Raw genomic sequence first — 20,332 nt, 5'->3', positions numbered from 1 at the left:
TCTTCAGTCTAGTCTACTAATAAGCCCATCAAAGCAGAAATTTAAATTTCTGTTATAATTTTTTGTCTCTAGCATTTCTTTTGGTTCTTCCTTAGGATTCCCCTCTCTCTGATTACACTGGTGTCTTGACATGAGTACAGCCATGTTTGGCCGCTCCATTGACCTACAGCCACCAGCACAAAAAGAAATACAAAGCTGCTTTCTGTGTGGTGGGAACTGGCCTTTTCCCGGGAACTGGCCTTTCTCCCATGGAGAGAGTTGCAAGTTGTAACATTTCAAGGCTCTTGGAGCGTCGTAGCCCGGAATGGACTGGCCATCTGTGCCGGGCTGAGACGATAACCAAAGAGAACAATGCACGTACACAACTACTGGGCTGGGACGTTAGCCAGGGGGCTCAGTGCACGTACGCCACTGATAACCATTTTGTGCATGGGAACACTAAATGCTTGCTCTGCAAACTCTGTAGTTGCTTACTCTGAAAATTACGTATGGTATAAAAACTGCTGGAAACTGAGCCCTAGAGAGAGTTCAACCTAGAGAGAGTTCCACCTAGAGAGAGTTCCACCTGTGGAAGGGACACCTTGCCCAGGACGTGTGATCCTTGCCCAGCCGCGTCGATTGACAGAGCTCTCCCGGCAGTGGGGCGTGGATGTTGTGAGTAACTGATTTGATGTGAAGTAATTGATTTGATATGAAGTAATTGATTTGATGTGTTCTCTTTTCGGTTAACCTGGTGTTTCTCTTTCTGGTTGATTTGTGTCATTTCTCTTCAGCCGATGTGGGTATTTTCCCTTTCCAGTCGGGCTGATGTTTTTTCCCTCTTAATATTTGACCTATTTGGATCTGTTTGCAGACTGTCACCTTTACTATCCTCTATATAATAAAATATACCTTCAGTCCATTTGTTTGGAGTGGAAAGTGTCTTTTACGTCTCCGATCGAATCCCCGAACCTCTCATAACAACTGGCCATGCGTTCTTACATGATGTCTACTTTACCCAGGAGAGTCCTTATCATATTAATCATAGTTTTTTAAAATTCAGTCTGATAATTCCAACATCCTGCCATGTACTTGCTTTGTTTCTTCAAATTGTGTTTTTTTGTCTTTTGGTATGCCTTGATAGCCAGACATGATGTACCAACTAAAAGGATCTGCTGTAAGTAGGCCTTTAGTGTTCTGGTGGTGAGGTGTGAGGGGGAGGGAAGCGAAGCACTCTGTAGTCCTATGATTAGGTCTCAGTCTTTTAGTTGCCTTATGCTTCTGGACTGTGGACTTCACAAGTGTTTCTTAGTTTTTTTCTCTCCCCTTAGAGAGGGCAGAATGGCTATGGTGGGCTTCCTTTTGTGGAAGGCTAGAGCTGGCTGGAGTTGGGTATTTCCCTTCCCCAGGTCAGTTAGGCTCTGATAATAACCCAGCAGGTCAAGCTCTGGTTGACTAGTTGCCCCACAATGGCAGGCCTTGTTAAGAAAAACTGAGTGCTTTGGTGTATCTCAAAATGGTTTCTTTTCCCCTCCCCCTGTTGGAAGCCAGAGGGGATTTTTCTCTGATATTTAGTATGGAAATCTAGTTGGACTCTTGGAGGTAAATCTCACAATATTGTGGGAACCCCCTTATGGCTGGGTCCTCCTGGAGTTTTTAACTCTCAGTTTTTAACTGAGCAGTTTGTCAGTTACAGTTAAGGTTTTACTACCCCAGTGCTAGTTCCCAAGTTGGTTTCCCCTGTGAGTCTCTGCTCCAGGAAGCCGTGACTGCCTGTATTCACCTGTTGTCTTTCCAGTCATAGAGCAGCAGTTTGCTCTGTGTCCTCTTTTCTCTTATGGATCCAAGAAGAGTTGTTGATTTTTCAGTCTGTTCAGCTTTTTACTTGTTGTTAAGACGGAGTGGAATGGCAGTTTCCAAACTGCTTACTTGCAGAACTGGAATGTAAGTGTTATTTTAGTTTTCCCCACAGGGCTTGTTAGCCAAAAATGCCTTTCTAGCCACCTGTTATACCAATTACACAGCCTGACCAGACTGCCTTACTTGGGCCTAACCCTGTTCCTAAAGTTCTTCTAAGAGGATTAAGAAAGAGGTATATGGACTATCACTTGAGAAGTTTATCGTGAAAGGAAGAAGGTTTGGATGGTTTCAAAGCTTTAAACGTGGAGACCTGACAAAGTATAGCATATTTCCTGTATGTGTCATAGAATCTAAATAACTTGAAAGACCCTGGAAGAGCCAAAGACACCAGGTTTTGTGAAAATGGTCCAGAGTTCTTATACAGGCAGGTTTTCCTTAGGGTATGTAGACACGGTAGCAAGAGGTTGGGAAAGCTAGGGAGACCCTCACCAATAATCAAAGTAAAAAAAATTTACTGTAGGTATGTACTGCTCCACTCTTGGGTAGAGAAGTTGTGAGATAGATGCATGTTTTGTGGAAACCCAGAATTATCTTATGTTCAGTTATCTTTCTGTGAGGCCCCAACATCCTAGGTCCTTTTTGTCCACTGAAATGTGTGAGCTGTTCTTGGCCCTGAGGGCAAATATCTCTCTGTTGGGATGGAGAATGGAAAAGGCAGGTGTCAAGTGCCCCAGCTGTCTATCATTTGTAAGAGAATCTGGGTAGACTGCTCCCTGCTCAACTCTTGATCAATGTATATGTTGACTCTGGCCTTAGAGACTTTCCAGAGACGCTAGATTACAATGAAGAACCATTTTGAGGGGTATGGTTTCCTCCGCTCTGATTTCTTTTTTTTGTGTGTGAGGAAGATTAGCCCTGAGCTAACATCTGTCGCCAATCCTCCTCTTTTGGCTGAGGAAGACTGGCCCTGGGCTAACATCCGTGCCCGTCTTCCTCTACTTCACATGGGACGCCGCCACAGCATGGCTTGACAAGCGGTGCGTCGGTGCGCACCTGGGATCCAAACCCGCAAACCCCGGGGCCGCCGCAGCGGAGCGCGCGCACTTAACCACTATGCCACCAGGCCGGCTCCTGCTCTGATTTCTTGATCAATTCCTTCCTACTGCTTTCTGTCTTCCTGTAATTTCTCAAAGTTTCTGGTCTACTGGTGGCACCTTACCTTGGTTTTCAGTGTTATTATTCTGTCATTCTAAAAGTATATACATTATATTAATTATGTGTGTGTAGGGTGGCAGTTGGGAATATATATTGCCACTTGAGAGGGATCTTGAGATGAAGGCTAGGCTAGATGCACAGATTCAGTTTGTCTTATTGAACCAAACATGATGACTAAATTAAAAACCCTATAATCAGGACCATAGCCCACTTAAGATATTGCCTTTATTAAAATGACTAAAGTTTTATTAAATAAGAACTGACCGTAATCTTTGCTTTCCGTAGTTACTTCTGAGAGTGTAAACTTCATCAAATATTTGAAATCCTTACATGGAAGCTGTGACTCCTGACCTGTTGGTTGGAGCCTACCTCCAAGTGCAGCTTTGAGTTTATAAGAATGGGTACCTAGGGGCCAGCCCGGTGGTGCAAGCGGTTAAGTGCGCACGTTCTGGTGCGGCAGCCCGGGGTTCGCCGCTTCGGATCCCGGGTGCGCACCGACGCACCGCTTGTTAGCCATGCTGTGGCGGCATCCCATATAAAGTAGAGGAAGATGGGCATGGATGTTAGCCCAGGGCCAGTCTTCCTCAGCAAAAAAAAAAAAAAGAGGAGGATTGGCATTGGATGTTAGCTCAGGGCTGGTCCTCCTCACAAAAAAAAAAAAAAAAAAAGAATGGGTACCTATACCTGTCGAAAAGGCAGGAGGAAAATTAGACTCCAGGAGTAATAGACTCAAGACTCCTGGTTTATTCAACATGGGACTGGCTCGTTGCAGAACTGAGAAATACCTTTTTATCTCTCAAGTTTTAGGCTTATTTAACATTTCATATGGCTATTTTAGATTCCAAATATTATTATCTAGTATAAAAGAGTGCTTTATGTTTTTCTTAATTCTTAAGATGCACAGTAGTCATGAACAGTAATAAGTGTATCATTGAAGAATTATCGTTGGAGCATTGACAGGATTTAAATTCTGTATCTGTACGGTATAATATTAGGTTCTCATTTTAAGCTTTATATTTGAAAAGCCAGGTATAGCAGAATATTAATAGTAATGTAATAATCACAAGAGTTTCAACATGGTAAAAAAGTGCTAGTAGGCAAGTATGTATTTGGTTTTCAAATGGTATCTAATTGTTCTTATCAGTATCAAAAGATCCTGTTACTGCATGTGTCCTTATGTTTTATTTCGTTTCTTTTAGGTCTCTTTTATTCAAAACCTTGTATTTTGTGTAGAAAGAGTTTACCGTGTGCCTGATTTTGGTGTCTGGGAAAGAGGAAGCAAATATAATAATGGCAGCACAGAGCTACATTCGAGGTAATTTGTTTATTTCTAAGGGTTTTTTTTTTTTAATTTAAATGTGTGGAATTTGAATATGAATAAAAATCAAAAGTATTAGATGGGAACTGTGGTTTCTATGTTAATTTCATCTCTTTTTTTTTTTCTATGTGATGCAGATGAAATTCACTTAAAATTAAACCAAAAGAGTCTGCTCTCAGTGCCCATAAACAGATGCAGGAAAGGAGCAGGGTGTCTTTCCCAGCCTCCCGTGGTGTTAGTACATGCATATCAGCCTCCAGTCCACGGCTTGACCTTGCTGCTCAGCCAAGTCATTTTCTTTTTCCTCTTTACAATGACACTCTTTGAAAGATCAAGGAAATTAAAATTGCCAAACGCCTATGTATATACATTGCATGTAAAATTCCCTTCCATGTTATAGAGCTGATTTTTGTCCTAATCAGAGATACTTATACCCTTCATATAAAACTTAACATTCATTGTTTTCTCTGAGAGGTGTGGTCACCATCTTGAGCTGTGGTTTAGGGGGTTTGAATAAACAAGAATAGTTGATAACTTATGTTAGTAGTTTGTGAATTTCCTTTACTCCTTAGGGTTAGGGAAATAGCTGTAATGACTGATTGCACCTTTCAGATGTTGTAAATTTTTGCCCAGGAGGTCATCTTTTAACTAAAAAGTGTAGCTCAATGAGTCCTATCCATTTCACACTAAAAGATTTAAGAATTTAAAGGTGATTAACTATAGGTCAGTTTAGATCATTGAGACTTGAAGTAGAGAAACAGTTTAAGAAACACTGGTTAAGAGGAATCCACAGCTGTATATTTTTTTGGGTAGAAGAACTAATCACACAGAAAACTAAGCCAATATAAGATATAAACTAAGATATAGAAACTGGCTCCAGATCTCTAGCTGTGTATCATCTCCATGCCTCAGTTTCTTCATCTATAAAATGAAGATAATAATAGTTTCTACTTTATAAAGTTGTTATAATGATTGAGTTAACATATATGTAAAGCATTTGAATACCTGGCATAAGTGAGCACTAGAATACAAGTGTACTCACATATTTAAGAATATTTTAATAACAAAGATTGAAACAAAAAGGACTTCAGTTAACTCTGGTTAACTAAAATACAAACATTTTTCTGTAAGTTTTATGATTCATATGAGGCATTTTTATAGTACACAGCAGAATAGTAGCAATCAGTGAAGAAGTCAGTGAAGTGGAGAAATAATTTGTGGGAAAGTTCAATTCAGACATTAAACAAATTCTGGCAAATATTAAAAATAGGAAGATAATGTTATATTTCAGCCATAATCCAAATTAAGTTCTCAACATTTTCCAGATTATCAAATTACAAGAAAGAAAGTGGATTTGATTAGAAAAGGTGATTTTTAAAAATTTACCTTTTTAGCATTTATGATTTATCAGAACTTTTATCTGTGTTTTAATAACCGTTTGATACATGCCAATGTTATCCCACTGACATTATTTTCAGTATAAAATATTTGGAGTAGGGTTTTTTCTGTTTATAAAAAGTGTAGCAAACTCAGAAAGAACCTTGGGTGAAAGATACCATCCTAGAAAGTGAAGGTGTTGGAAGGTTTCTAGTGAAAAAACAGGCTCCAACTTGTTTTCTTGTAACTAAGATGCAATCCTTTAATTGAACCATTAAGCATTTTATTTCAAGGCTTGGAAGATCATTATATGATGTTCTTTGCTACCTTTTGCATGCAAAATTGATCTTAATTGTAGCAGGCCAATTATATTCAAATGGATGGGTAAGGAAGTTTGCCATTAGGTTTGGATGATGGGTTTTATACATTTAACATTGATCTTTTAATTTTCTATGGTATAACACTTTAGAATTCTCCATAAGAATTTTAAACATTTTTTTCAAATGTGTCTGACCTCAGATCTCCACAAGCCTTCTTGGATGTGTCACCTCTGGTGCCAAAAGGGTCTATTTTGACACTGCAGGCGGACTTTGGCACTGATGGACGCAGTGATAGCGGTAGTGGTGGGAGGCCAGTATCTTTCTGTGCTCAGGCCTGGGTAGTGGAATGTGGAGCTGCTGCTTAGCCTGTTGCTGCTGTAAGACATCCCAGAACTGTCTGTGCCTGGTTGGATCTGATCTTTACTGCTTAGTGCAATACCCTGTTATATCCTTAAGCTGTCCTCCTCATTTCAGACAGCCTGAAGTAGTATACAGTAACTCTTGCTATAAGTACCCATACCACCCTTTTTGCCTTCTGGCTTTCTTTGCCGTTCTCCCTCTAGCTGTGTACTATATGGTCCTCCTTAGCAGGAGTCAGAGAAGAGACAGAGCACAATCTGACTGTTGCCTTGGTGCTCACTAGGGCCTTGGCCAAAGCGACTGGCTTGGTGAATGTTCCTTTCTTCCCTTATCACACTGGGCACATCCCTTCTAAGCTGCAACTTGATCAAAGAAGGTTACCACCCCTAGGCCCCCAAAACGCACACATAGTATTCTGAGGTCAGAGGCTCCCTTTTCAGCATCCATTCTCAGTGGTCCTTTAATAATTGCAATCTGTGGCACTGTCCAGTTACAGAATATATTTTATTTAGGTCGGGCAGGCAACATTATTGCCTTTTCTACGGGAAGAAACTAAGGTTTAGAAGGTTTAGCGATCTCCCCCCGACCCTGCCCTTAAATGATACAACCCAGTAGGTAGTAGAACCAGAACTGGATTCCAGGTGATTGCCCTCCAAGTCCAAAGTTGTTTCTGCTCTTTCACGTTGTATTTTCAAGTCTTAAAAAGTTTTTCTAAAGTTTGAAAGAACAGTAGGGTATATGCTCTTGGTGAAACTGTTATAAGTTTCAAGTATATCTTTGTTTAGTAATCAGTACAGCTTGATTCAGCTTAATGCTTTGATCAGACCCTTCCTGATCTGCCCTTTTCAGCCCCAGGTTTGCTGGTATCCCTTTTAGTCCAAGTTTTTGAATTATTTAGTATTTCTTAGATAAACCCTAGAATTTTTTTCTGAAAGGTGATCTCTTTACATTTATCTGAACCCCATTCTAGCAGCTGCCTCACCATTTTCAGGGCTTTAGGAAAAGGATCCATTGCTCTAGGCTCACTATGATTTTCTTGAAATGTTTCCTAAGCAAGTGTTCCCTGCTTTCCTGGTTTTTCTGTTGACTTGACTTTCCTCAAGTGACATGCTCCTTTCAGTTTCTCCCAGGGTGTCTGGAACTGTGTCAGCTAATTTTCCTCTTTTCTCTTGTTCAGTCTCTAAGTCTTTAACAAATGCCTATGTATTTTAAAGTCCTATATTGTTTGATTTAGTTACATTTTCCTCCATATATCTTTTTGGTACCTATTTATTGTAGCACTAATTCTTAACCCCCAGAATTATGTATCCAAGTAGTCTTCTCAGCTGCTCCAAGTTGAATTAAAGTATTTTAATCTTTATATTGCCCCTTCCTCATTTATGTGAGGATATTCCTACACCTTGGGACTACCTTTAAACCAAAATTCTTTGTTTTGGAGAAGAGATGCGTCATCTATAAGATGTGAATTGAATCTTCACCAAGACTAACTTTGAATTTTTTGGCTGTTGGAAAGAAAAAGGAAAATTGTACTTAATAACTTAGTAATGTGGATATCTGCCCAAATAGAAAGAAAAGTTTTTGAAACATTAACTCCTAAATAGAACTTTCTATTTAATAGCATAATTTCCTTTTTTACTTTGTTAAATCTTATATTTGCGGTACAAAGAAGACTGTAGAAGCAAAGAGAATTTAGAAATTTAGATCTGATTTTTCAGTTTTTTTTTTTTCCACGGTTTTATGTTCTATTCGCTTGGCTTTTCCAATAAAGAAAGCCATCACTAAAATATCAGATAAGTAACCATCATATCACGACTTTACTCAGTTTAAGATGCTTTTAGTGACCATTTTATTCCACACAGTGCTTGTTATTTAAAGTAACTACTTAATCTTCTTAAATCATTTTTGATGTTCCAGTCATTGAACTATGATAGAAGCAACTATCCCTCCGTTCTGCTTCATTTTATATATTTTTGCCGTACTGAACAATTCATCAGCACCCATTAAAACTATAGTCCTGTCAAGTCCTTGCTGTTTCAGGGGATATGATTGGGTGGCTCAGGGAGCTAAAGCACAGTGTTAATGAGCAGGAGGATGTGAATGTAGTTCTCATGCTTGTCAATGAATTTTTTGGATTCTGTGGTGGGTTATCAATCACTGAGTCCAAACCCATCATCTTTTCTAGAAAAGCTTTGAAATATGCAACAAATCACTTTTATTACAAACTATCTCCCAAGCGAACATCACTTCATTTTAGCCCTGTTAAATGAATGTTGAGGTAACACTTTTCAAGAATCAGATTGGTGAATGTTCTACTGGTAGTATTCACCTAATATTAATATATTCAATAACTAATTATAGAGTAATTTATTTTCTGAGAATGTCTTGTGCTAGTAAAATATTTTTAACTCTTACAACAGTATGTATTATATTTGACAGTAAAATGTAAGATCACATTAGGAGTATGTTTGAGTTTCTAAATAGCTTGCTGTAGCCGGAGATTTAAATAACCAGTGGATAATAAAGTAACATATTTGTGAATTTCAGTTAAGTCCAATTATTTAACCAATTGCATTGGGAAAGAAAGTTAAAAGAGAAAGAGTTCCACATTTACTCTAGTCCAGGTACAGTGTTTGTTTTTTTTTGTAATGCTTTATTTATAAGACAATTTCCAAATTCATCCTTTAGCTGTCTTGTTAAAGACAAAACCTTGAGTTAGCTACATTGTGTATCTCCTCCAGTGCAGTATTTCTTTTGGATATTTGCCTTTTGAATAATTTATTTATTCTCGCTTCTCAAAATACTACAAACAGTCTTCATAACACATGTACCTCACACTGTAAGTGGAGGTTTTCTGGTATTACTCAGTTAAATGCATGTAAATGTTTGTGCGTTGGGGGCTATAAGGGAACTCCTAGGACATCAGGAACACATTCTTAAGCAAGAACACCAGTTGACAATGGATGTTTTTGCATGAACTATCAGAATAGATGACCCCTAGGGGCTCTCCTAACCCTTAGGTTCCAGGAGTCTAGAATTCTTATGCAGGTACTATTTGGTTTCCATTTGGAGCATGCAAGGCTGAGTATGATTGGCCTACTTATTCTGGGTATGTGATAGAATTAGGAACCTGACTTAGGTTCTTTTCTGGTTACCTATTGTTGCCGATAAACTACCCCCAAATTAGAGGCATAAAACAACAACAATATTTTATTAGTATTAACTCTCATAGTTCTGAGGGTTGCTGGGCTAAGCTAGGTGGTTCTTGCTCAGGGTCTTTTATGCATTTTCCATCAGTTGTGGGTGGGGTTGGAGTCAGCTTGATGGCTTCCTCACTCAGGTATCGGAATGTTGACTGGAACCTTGGCAGGAGCTGTCTGCCACAAGACTTATATGAAGTTTTTTCATATAGACTTCCTCACAACATGGTGGCTGGGTTCCAAGGTCCAGCGTCACAAAAGAGAGGGCCAGGTGGGGGCTGTATTGCCTTTTATGACCTAGCCTTAGAAGTCATGCAGTATAACTTCCACCGCATTCTATTTGTTAGAGTCAGTAAGACCAGGCCATATTCTAGTGAGGGGAATAAGACTCCACCTCTTGAGGGGAAGACTGTCAAAGAATTTGCAGACATGTTTTAAACTGGCACATATTTTTCACTTGGACTTTATTCCTTCAGGTTCCAGGCCTTGTCATTTCTCTGTTTTCTTTTTCCTACCTTCCTGTGGGTTCTTCAGCATTTTTTAGAATTGCGTATTGATTTATCTGTAATGGTTTTGAAGGTATCTTTTTGTATAGCTTTTTAGCGATTGCTCTAGGTATTACATTATATATGTAAACTGAGTGTATCGCGGTCATTATTTCACCCACTGGAGGCAAATATAGAAGTCTTACCTCCATTTATGTCTTGTTATCCTCCCCCATTTATATTATAGTTATCATAAATATTTTTCCCACATGCATTTAGAACCCACAGTGTTACAACTGTTGCTGTAATTGTCAACATAATTTATAAAACTCAAGAGGAGAAGACAAGCCTATCGTGTGTACCCATATTTTTGCTTACTATATTTTTTCTTCCTTTTTGATTGTTCCAAGGTTGATTGGTTGGTTGCTTGCTTGCAATCATTTTGTTTTGAGAACTTACTTTAGTCATACTTTTAGGGTAGATCTGCTGGTGACAGATTTCTTATTTTTCTTTCATCTGGGAACGTCTTGTGTAAATAAATAAACAAATAGGATATATTTACTGGTATAAGATTCTGGGTTGACAGTTCTTCTGTTTCAATGCTTGAAAACACTTGCACCACATCCTTTTAGCCTTCATGGTTTTTGGTAAGCAATTCATTGTCATTCCATTGTTTTTCCCCTATAGGTAAAATGTTGTCCATGGCTACTTTAAAGATTTTTTTCTTTGTCTTTAGTTTTCAGAAGTTTTGACGTGCCTAGCATGGATATTTTTATTTTATTCTGATTGAGTTTCACTCGGCTGCTTGAATCTGTAGCTTTTTGTCTCTTGCAAATTGGGAAGTTGTCTGCCATTATTTCAAGTACTTTTTTTTTAGCTTTGCCCTTTTTCTTCTCTCCTTGAGGGAGTCCAATGACATGAATGTTAGATCTTTTGTTATAGCCCCAAAGGTCCCTGAAGCTCTCTTTGTTTTTTTTTTCTAGTCAATTTGTTTCTCTTTTGTTCTGATTGGATAATTTCTATTGTTTTATCTTCCAATTTGGTTATTGTTTCCTCTGTCTCCTCCATTCTGCCATTGATCCTGTCCACTGAGCTTTTAATTTTTATTATCGTAATTTTTCACTTGTAAAAACTTTGTTTACACTTTTCTGTTTCTTAGCTGAGGCTTTCTATCTTTTCATTTGTTTCAATCATATTTATAATTGCTCATTGAAGAACTTTTATTATGGCTGTTTTAAAATCTTTGTTAGATAATTTTAACATTGCTTTCGTCTCAGTGTTAGCATCTATTGATTGTCCTTTTTCATTCAGTTTGGCTGGGTCTGGTTCTAGATATGATCAGTGATTTTTGATTGAGATGTGGACATTTTGAGTATTATGTTGTAACACCTTGAATCTTATTTTAACTTTCTATTTTAGCTATATTTTTTTGGCACCACTCTGCCAGGGTAAGGGGGCAGGGGCATCACCTCGTTACTACTGGGTGGGAATGTAAGTCTAGGTTTTTCTTTGATATCCAAGATGGAGACTCTTCATTGTTGCTGGGTCTAGTTGGGATGCCTAGTTCCCCAGTAGGCCTCCACTGATACCTCCTTGGCTAGGAAGGATAGGAGTGCCTCATTACTCATTCCCAGTTGGCCTCTACTTACGTAACAGGGAGAGGATATGGCCTCTTTGCAGCTGGGCATTAGTGAAAGTACTGACTCTCCATTGGACCTCCTCTGATGCCATCCCAGCAGGAAGGGTAGGTTCATCTCATTACTGGCGAGCAGGTGTGGAAGTCTAGGCTTTCCGTGTGTTCTCCACTGACGCTGAAGTGTGAGTGGGAGACTTCTTAACACTCATTGGTAATGAAAGTCTTGGCTTCCTTCTTGGACTTCTCTGACATCACATGGCAGCTGAGAGGGTTGCAGGTTGGGTGCAGTTCCTTATTATAGACTCAATGTAGAAGTCTAGGTTCCCCACTAGCCTTTACAGGAGTGAGTGGGGGTAGGGCCACAGTTTTCTTTTCTTGAGTGGTTCTTCTCTAAATTTTAAATTGTCTAAATTTTGAGTGGTTGTTATCTATTGTGTTTTGCTAGGCTATCCTTTTCCTGGTCCTTTGGCTAGAGAGAGCAGGCTTTTGTTGGGGCTTTTTTTAATGCACCTACTGGCATTTCCTGGTTTTTGGCTTCTTTAGCTCTAAGTCTGGTATATTGGAGGCAAAAAGGAAACTCAGGGAACTTACCAAGTGTTGTTCCTAGAATCCTAAGGCTCCTAGCCAGTCTGCCTTTCCATCTTTCTGAGCCTTTTTATTTTTGTTATGTGATGTCCAGGGTTTTTTGTTGTACTTAGTGAGAGAAATAGGGAAACTTATGTCTACTCCACTTCCCCATCCATGTATTTTAAAAGGTTTCCCACCTATTTACTATCCTGTATTAAAAGTAATGCATACTTGAGAACATTTCATGTAAACAACCCGTTGAAAATGTAGATAATGATGATTCGAATAGCTTAGAACAGTGGTTCTCAAATTTAAAGTGCATTTAACCCCCTGGGGGGCTTTTTAACACTGATTGTTGGGCCCCACTCCTGGAGAGGAGTGAGAACTGGCATTTCTAACAAGTTCCCAGATAATGCTACTGCTCTGGGGACCACACTTTGATAATCACTCCTTTAGAGAAATGCTGAAATGATGACAGATCATTAATTTTAAATGATATTAATGGCATATGCATTTGCTTTTAATAAAAACAGAAAAAAAGCAATAAGTAAAATAAACTGGATATTAGATCTAAAATATTTAAGTGTTATTTATAAGATGACAGTCATATTTTTAATGAAATTTGGGTCTTCCCATTTTCCAGCACTATTGTATGTGGCATTTGAGAGGGCAAAGGAGTACGTATTTTATTATAAACAGAACAATATAGCAAAAAATGAGAGGTATGATGATTAGTTGTTTTGTGAGCATAAAGTAATGCCTATTTTATTGGACTCTAAGCAAAGAGTATTTGAATGGGTATATTAAACCACACTCTGTGGTAAGTGTATGATGTGCAAGAACTTTTTTTAAGGCTCAGAGTTGATGTCAGAAAAGCTCTTTTACATTGATCTGAGGTAATGATGCGCAACCTTGTTATTACTGTGCACATGTCATTATAATATACCTTCCTCTAAAGTTCATCTTTTTTTTCTTGAGTTAGTGAATATAAATGATACTGGAATTAAAACTACTCCCATCAATAGTATGACCATTTGCCTAGATCAAGGTGAACTTAGAAATATTTTTCCCAGAAGATCACTAACTATAAAAAAGAGAAATTAAAATAGTGAAATGTCAGACTGCGATCTCTTAGACATTATTCTCCCTACAGAAGTTGTTCTAAGTTTTAATAAAGAAACTTGCTTGTGAATATTCATCAGATAATGGTTCTTATTTTGTAGCCAGATGTATTAGAGTTATAAAGTATTTCCTTTTCTCTTCTAGCTCTGTTGGCTTAGCAAAAGCAGGTCTAGAAGCAATTACTGGGTTCAGCCTCTTTGGCAACCAGGTAAAAAAAACAGCAATAGTAACAATAAACTGTGATTGTTTTTTTGAATTATGTTTTTAATTAATTTGGCCATTCATTAACCAAGTCGTTCCTTATGATCAGAGAATGTCTGAAATTTATGTGGCAGACCATGGTTGAACAGACTTTCCTTTGAATATGATTTGCCAGTTAAATTTTAGTTTTCTAACTAAAAAACATTGCTTAATTAGAAAGAAAAAAATCTCTTCATAAAGAATTCTCATTGTCTTTCTTCGCTAGCTTTTTCCTCAGGTCTCTTGTTGAGCTTTCACAGTTTTAAATATTCCTAGCCTTATATATCATATATTTTCCATATTAGTTCTCATGTTGGTTTCAACTTAATGTAAATCTTATGTAGAGGGGAATTTGTGTTATATGTGCAGCCAAAGAATTGGAATTTTTAATCCTAGCTTAATCCTCAACTGGCTGTAATTATATGTGTAAATCTCATTTTCTTTGGGATAAAAGAGAAATCCTAAGGGTTGCCTTAAATTTTCTTAAAACAAGATCTTTAACAAGTTTCTGCACCCAATCAAGTGACCATGGATTGAGTTGTCAATGAAAGGGAATAAAATGTAGGAATACAGGTTATTACTTTGGATCAGGAAGTAGGCTAATTGTCTTTAGCAATTTTTGTAAAGATTTTTAAGATGGGAGGGCAAAGGAAGTTTCCAGCTGATATTATAATTAACCCTAAGCTATTAAAATGCTTGGTGGTCTAGTGGTTAAGATTCAGCACTCTCATTGCTGTGGCCTGAGTTCGTTTCCTGGTCAGGGAACCTCACCACCCATCTGTTGGTTGTTATACTGTGGCACCCATGTGTTGCTGTGATGCTGAAAGCTATGCCACTGGTATGTCAAATACCAGCAGGGTCACCCGTGGTGGACAGGTTTCAGGGAAGCTTCCAGACCAAGGCAGACTAGGAAGAAGGACATGACCACACATTTCTGAAAAAATTGGCCATGAAAACCCTATGAATAGCATTGGAGCATTATCTGATACAGCACCAGAAGGTGAGAGGATGGAGCAAAAAGACCAGGCGGGGTTCTGCTCTTCGGTACACAGGGTCACTAGGGGTCGGAACGGACTTGATGGCACTAAAAACAACAACCAATTAAAATGCCGAGTCAGTAAACATACATTTTAGGAAGTTATGCAGATATGCAAAAGGTAACATGGTTTTTGTTATGGCAATTATAATACTATGTACCCGAAGTCTTGAATTTAAGAAAGTTTTAAGTTGGAGTGTTATAGTACAACTGCCTCTCTTTCACTCCCTACATCCACAAACTCACTTCTGTTCTCACTCTAACTTCCTCTTGGAGGATGGACTCTGCTTACATCCAGGACATAAAGAATGAAGAATGAACATAGACATGAACGGATTGGGAAGAGGGGAGCAGCACCTTATTTTGGGTGCCCAAGACTAAATCGCCCACTTCCCACACTCTTCCTCCTCTCTCAAGACCTCTGGCTGGAGAAATGGAGAGATCAGAGCTCATGGGGATTTGAGGGGTGTGAGCCTATCGAAAATCAGGATTATTAATATTATGCCTCTCCTGGAGATTCTTGGTGTCTCTGGCACTGATCTCTTGGCTTATGTCAACATTTCTTTCTCACTGGAAGAGTCAACATACTCATGGAAGTCCCACATGTATCCTTCAGTACTTCTCATTTCCTTTTCACCCTTGCCTCACTCTCAATACATTCATTTAAATTAGAGTGTACATGTGTATGTATGAATTTGTGTGTGTATATGTCTGTGTTTGTGTTTGTGTATGCATATAGGTATATTAGATAGATAGGTAGGTGGGAAGGAAGGAAGGAGTATGGCATAAAGGTATAAAGGCATAAACATGGCATAAAGGTATGGCATTGTAGCATTATTTACGATGGCCAAGATATGGAAACAACCTAAGTGTCCATCGATGGATGAATGGATAAAGAAAATGTGGTAAATATATATACAATCATGCGTCGCATTGCGATGTTTTGGTCAACAATGGACTGCATATATGATGGTGGTCCCATAAGATTAGTACCATGTAGCATAGGTGTGTAGTAGGCTATACAATCTAGGTTTGTGTAAGTACACTCTGTGATAGTCATACAATGATGAACAGCATACAGTGTGCCTAACAGCACATTTCTCAGAACATATCCCCATCATCAAGTGATGCATGACTATATAATGGAACATTATTTAGCTATGAAAAAGAATGAAATCTTGACATTTGTGACAACATAGATGAACCTTGAGAGCGTTATGCTAAGTGAAATAAGTCAGACAGAGAAAGACAAATAGCATATGATCTCACTTATATGTGGAATCTAAAACAACAAAACACCAAGCACATATATACAGAGAACAGATTGGTGGATGCCAGAGGTGGGGTGTGGAGGGTGGGTGAAATAGGAGAAGGGGGTCAAAAGGCACAAACTTCCAGTTATAACATAAGTCATGGGGATGTAATGTGTATCATGGTGACTATAGTTAATAATACTGTATTGCATATTCAAAAATTGCTAAGAGAGTAGATCTTAAAAGTTCTCATCACAAGAAAGAAAATTTTTGTAACTATGTACGGTGATGGATGTTAACTAGACTTATTGTGGTGATCATATTGCAGTATATACAAATATTGAGTCATTATGTTGTACACCTGAATCTAATATAATGTTATATGTCAATTATACCTCAATTAAAAAAAAAAGAATGGCATTGTATTTGGAGTCAGGAGACTCACTGTATGCTCTGTACTCCCACCAGTGAGTTCTGTGACATTGGCTAGTTGTTTACCTCTCTTGGCTTCCTCATCTAAAAAAATAGGGATAATGATACTAGGACCTAACTCAGAAGGTTTTCATGCAAATAAAAAGCTTAGCATAGTGCTTGGCAAAGATTAAACCCTCAATAAATATTATCTCTTGTTATTGTTAATGAAGTACTGGTAATGTTAAAGAAGGGAAATGAAGAGATTGGACTGAAAAGCCTCTAGAGAGTATCTCAAGGAGACTTAGAGGAGTCATGGACTAAATCAATAGTGTTACAGCAGCAGTCTGGAAAGATACAGGTCTTGCTCTTCTGCCTTCCATGGCATACCAAGTAGTGTGCTGAATGGAGTTTTGTGTCTAGGTTGGACGTTATAAGGTATTGGTCAGCTCTTTTTTGCAATCGTGCCATCTCCTTTGATGTCCCTGAGTCTTAGTGTATGTTGCTTATGTGTCTGGTATATATACTACATATACGCCTCCACCTACATAGAAGCCCACACGTATACATGCTACCTTTCCTAACTACCCATCTTTCAGGGCTCTGTCTTCAGCCTACTTTTCCCAGGAAGCTTTCATAGATCTCTTAGCCATAACTGTAAAAGCACTGAATTGCTCTACTATACTTTCTGATTCTGAGTTATAAATATACTGCTAGAATTGTTCCTCAGCCATAATGTCTCAGTCTTGGCTGCACAGTGGAATTATTTGCAATACTGATTGCTGGGCTCTACCCCTGGAGATTCTGATTTAATTGGTCTAGGGGGAGACCTTGGCCTTGAGATGTTTCCAACTGCCCAGGAATTGTAATGTGCAGCCAAGGATGAGAACGACTGCTCTAAGCAGAGTTAATATTGACCTTGGTTAGCTCATGTCCGTTCCCAGCAGAGCTGTGTGCCAAATGTTTGCCGAGTTGACTATTCGTTGAGTATTTTGGATGGAAATATAGACAAATAATGTCTTATTCCTTTAGCCACATAGATGTCACATGTTGCAAGTGGAGCTCTCCATCTTCCCTTTTTTTGGATAATATCAAACAGTATCCTAGTTTTACCAATTCCCTTTCATTTTTGTTTCTGATGTGGAGAATTACAGAAACCTGACTTTGTTAATGTTAAAATTCTCACCTCTACAGCAAAGTTAAAAATATACCTGCTAAATAGTAGCACATTTAAGAGTGCATATGATCTTTTCAGTGTTTAACCATTTTATCATATTGCTCCATGTACTTCAATGGGCTGTGGTCTAATTAAAAGTCAGTGGCTGGGAAAAGAACTGATATAACAAAGAAATGTTTTTATTCAAATGAAAACCTATAGAAACCTCCTCAAGATTTGAGGGATTTCAGATCAGATGAATATTCTCAGCTATTTCCAAAAACTGTTGATGTAGTGTTTTAGTAGACCTGATCATGTGTCTTTAACTAAATTAATTTAGAGCTTTGAAAAAGTACACCTATTGATCGCAACTCAGACAATCTTAGATCTTTGGAGCTGGAAGGGCCCTTCTCTCAAAATGAGTGGTCACAGAGTTGAGGTGGCTTTTCACTGGTCATGCAACAAAGAGGCAGAACAGGAATTAAACCAAAGCCACTTGGGAATGAATCTGGAATATCAACTATTAGTACAGGAAATCTTAAATCTTGAATGCTTTCTACCTTTAGAGGTGAGAACTGTGCATTTGCTTTTGAAAACTTTTAAGCCATTTTCTTCTTTTTTAAAAAATTTAGTTTTCTTTATTGAGGTGTAATCGACATATTAGTTTCAGGTGTACAACATAGTGATTCAGTATTTGTATATATTATGAAATGATCACCATAATAAGTCTAGTTAACATCCAAACCCACACGTAGTTACAAATTTATTTTTCTTGTGGTGAGAACTTTTAAGATCGACTCTCCTAGCAACTTTCAAATATGCGGTACAGCATTGTTAACTGTAGTCACCATGCTGTATATCACGTCCCCATGACTTATTTATTTTATAACTGGAAGTTTTTACCTTTTGACCACACTATTTTCTTCTTAATTGTTGAACTTCTGAATGAGACATCCACTTGGCAAACAGCGTGAAAGGCTTGCCTTTTGCCCTTTTTGTGCTTCAGTGTATGAGATAAGACAAACGTTAATTTTTATTTTTACGGAAAATTGTTGGGTGGAATAAGCTTTTAGCTTTGATAATGGTTATTATGTGTTCTTACACTTCCTTTCTTCTTTTTTTTAAAATGTCAGACTTGTCTTATTATTCAAGGAAAAATCCTTATCATTTAAATCTTCCCTTTGAAAGCAAGTTATTTTTCTTTGGCAGAAAATATCTAAGAAGAAAATGTGATAAAATGGCCTAATTTCTTTAGTGATAAGTTTATAATAAAGGCTAATTTGGAGCATTTAGAAACATACTCATCAATATGAGAATCACATATTTCATCATACTTTCAAATATGTTCTCTATAAATATAGTGACATATATAATATTTAAGTGATATTTGACAATATTTAAATAATAATTTTCAAATAAATTATAATTCACACTCAGCAAATGTCATAGACATGCTAAGCAACAGTTTTTTGGTTCCTGGGTCTGAGTCGCAGCTCTCCCCTTTCTGAAACCCTGAGAATTACTACTCAGGTTCATCTCGCTCTGTAGTTGGAAAGTTCTTTTAACGCATGTGAGTAGAATCTTCTGTAGAAAAGAGAAGCATGGCTTGTGAGAGGGGCTGCTGGAAGCTACTGTTGGGCCAGTAAGTAAAAGTTGACTATTTACATGCCCATTGCCACCACAGCCATGGTGCAGAGGGGTAATTCCCATCAGTAAATATCCTTTCTGTAAGAATACTGCTCTCCAGGCTCTGCCACGGAGCTCAAGAACAGCTTAATGCTGAACTAGGGAAGAAAGTCTCCTGATCGTAGTTTTGTGGTATGATTTTGCTTTCAGAAGAATAGAAATCATGTATAGTAGATATACTGAGTGGTTTCATCTTCTTTTATGCTTTGATGCTATATGGCAGCAAGCCTATTAGCTCAGGTTCAGAGAAGTGATTGATGGGGTAAAGAAAGGCCCAGACAATCCTTCAAATCATTTCACTTTGAATTGAGACTAAAGAGATCAGCAGTGTCTTATGGTCATAGATGTCACCCTTGGCTTTAGGTACCATCTCAAAAGTGTTTGTTGCAGTCATGGAGTCTGGGTAGATGGTTCAGTGCAGCTCTTCCCCACCATTGCAACTCAAGTCCCCATGACAGTGGTTAGGTTGAATCATCTTCTAGTGTATTTACTAGAAAGTAGTCATAGAAACTCAGTTTGGGAATACAGTTTGAGCTATCAGTCTTAAAATATGCTCTGTAGATGGAGTCAGGATATTATGGTAGAGTTGTGATAATTTCAGGAAATGGAAGATGAAAATAAAATATACAGTGTTAATCAGATACTTTGGAGTGACATATACATATAAAACATCCTTTCATATTCCTGGTTTTGATTGGAGAAATCACAATACTGACAAATGAGCTGAGGCCAGAATCTAAAAGGTAATGACTAGAGAAATTGCTCATGTTATGCAGAGCATTCAAAGCAATGCAGACGTATCAAACTTCCTTTGAAATTTGCAGGCATAAAATTAATGTGTCTGATGATTTAAAGTTGGTGATAATTAATTCCGTAAGTAGGGTCTCCTTGATGACTTTCTTAAAAATTTGCTTCTGAACAGGAATAGGTGCCCATGGTCTTAGGTGAATTTTATGGTGAATTTTATCTTCCTGTGAATCTTGGCCCTATGCCTAAGCATGGTATATTTTTTAAGAGGACAGCCACACAATATAGTTAACTAGCATTTGCTCTCACTGTTAAAATCCAGTAATATTATGAAATTATTTTTCCCTTTGTGCATATTTCTTAGAGG

The 20,332-nt window shown here is 38.0% G+C and overlaps 2 protein-coding genes across 2 annotated transcripts in view; both read left to right on the top strand.

Moving 5' to 3' along the window:
• The window catches only part of LOC147911390 (uncharacterized), a 176,622-nt gene that overhangs the window by 100,720 nt on the left and 55,570 nt on the right, over window positions 1-20,332 (top strand). The window lies entirely within an intron of this gene.
• Window positions 1,130-20,332, top strand: part of LOC147911391 (phosphorylase b kinase regulatory subunit beta-like) — a 44,931-nt gene continuing 25,728 nt past the window's right edge. The window contains exons 1-3 of the mRNA XM_087428006.1: window positions 1,130-1,156; window positions 4,254-4,369; window positions 13,581-13,644. Of these exons, the coding sequence (XP_087284132.1) occupies window positions 1,130-1,156; window positions 4,254-4,369; window positions 13,581-13,644 (207 nt within the window). The remainder of the gene's footprint in view (window positions 1,157-4,253; window positions 4,370-13,580; window positions 13,645-20,332) is intronic.

Source organism: Ceratotherium simum, unplaced genomic scaffold (assembly GCF_057802395.1).
Source record: "Ceratotherium simum simum isolate JZ-2026a unplaced genomic scaffold, ASM5780239v1 HiC_scaffold_43, whole genome shotgun sequence".
NCBI lineage: Eukaryota > Metazoa > Chordata > Mammalia > Perissodactyla > Rhinocerotidae > Ceratotherium > Ceratotherium simum.
The sequence above is the reverse complement of the archived record's forward strand: the minus strand, read 5'-3'. Positions and strand labels throughout refer to the sequence as shown.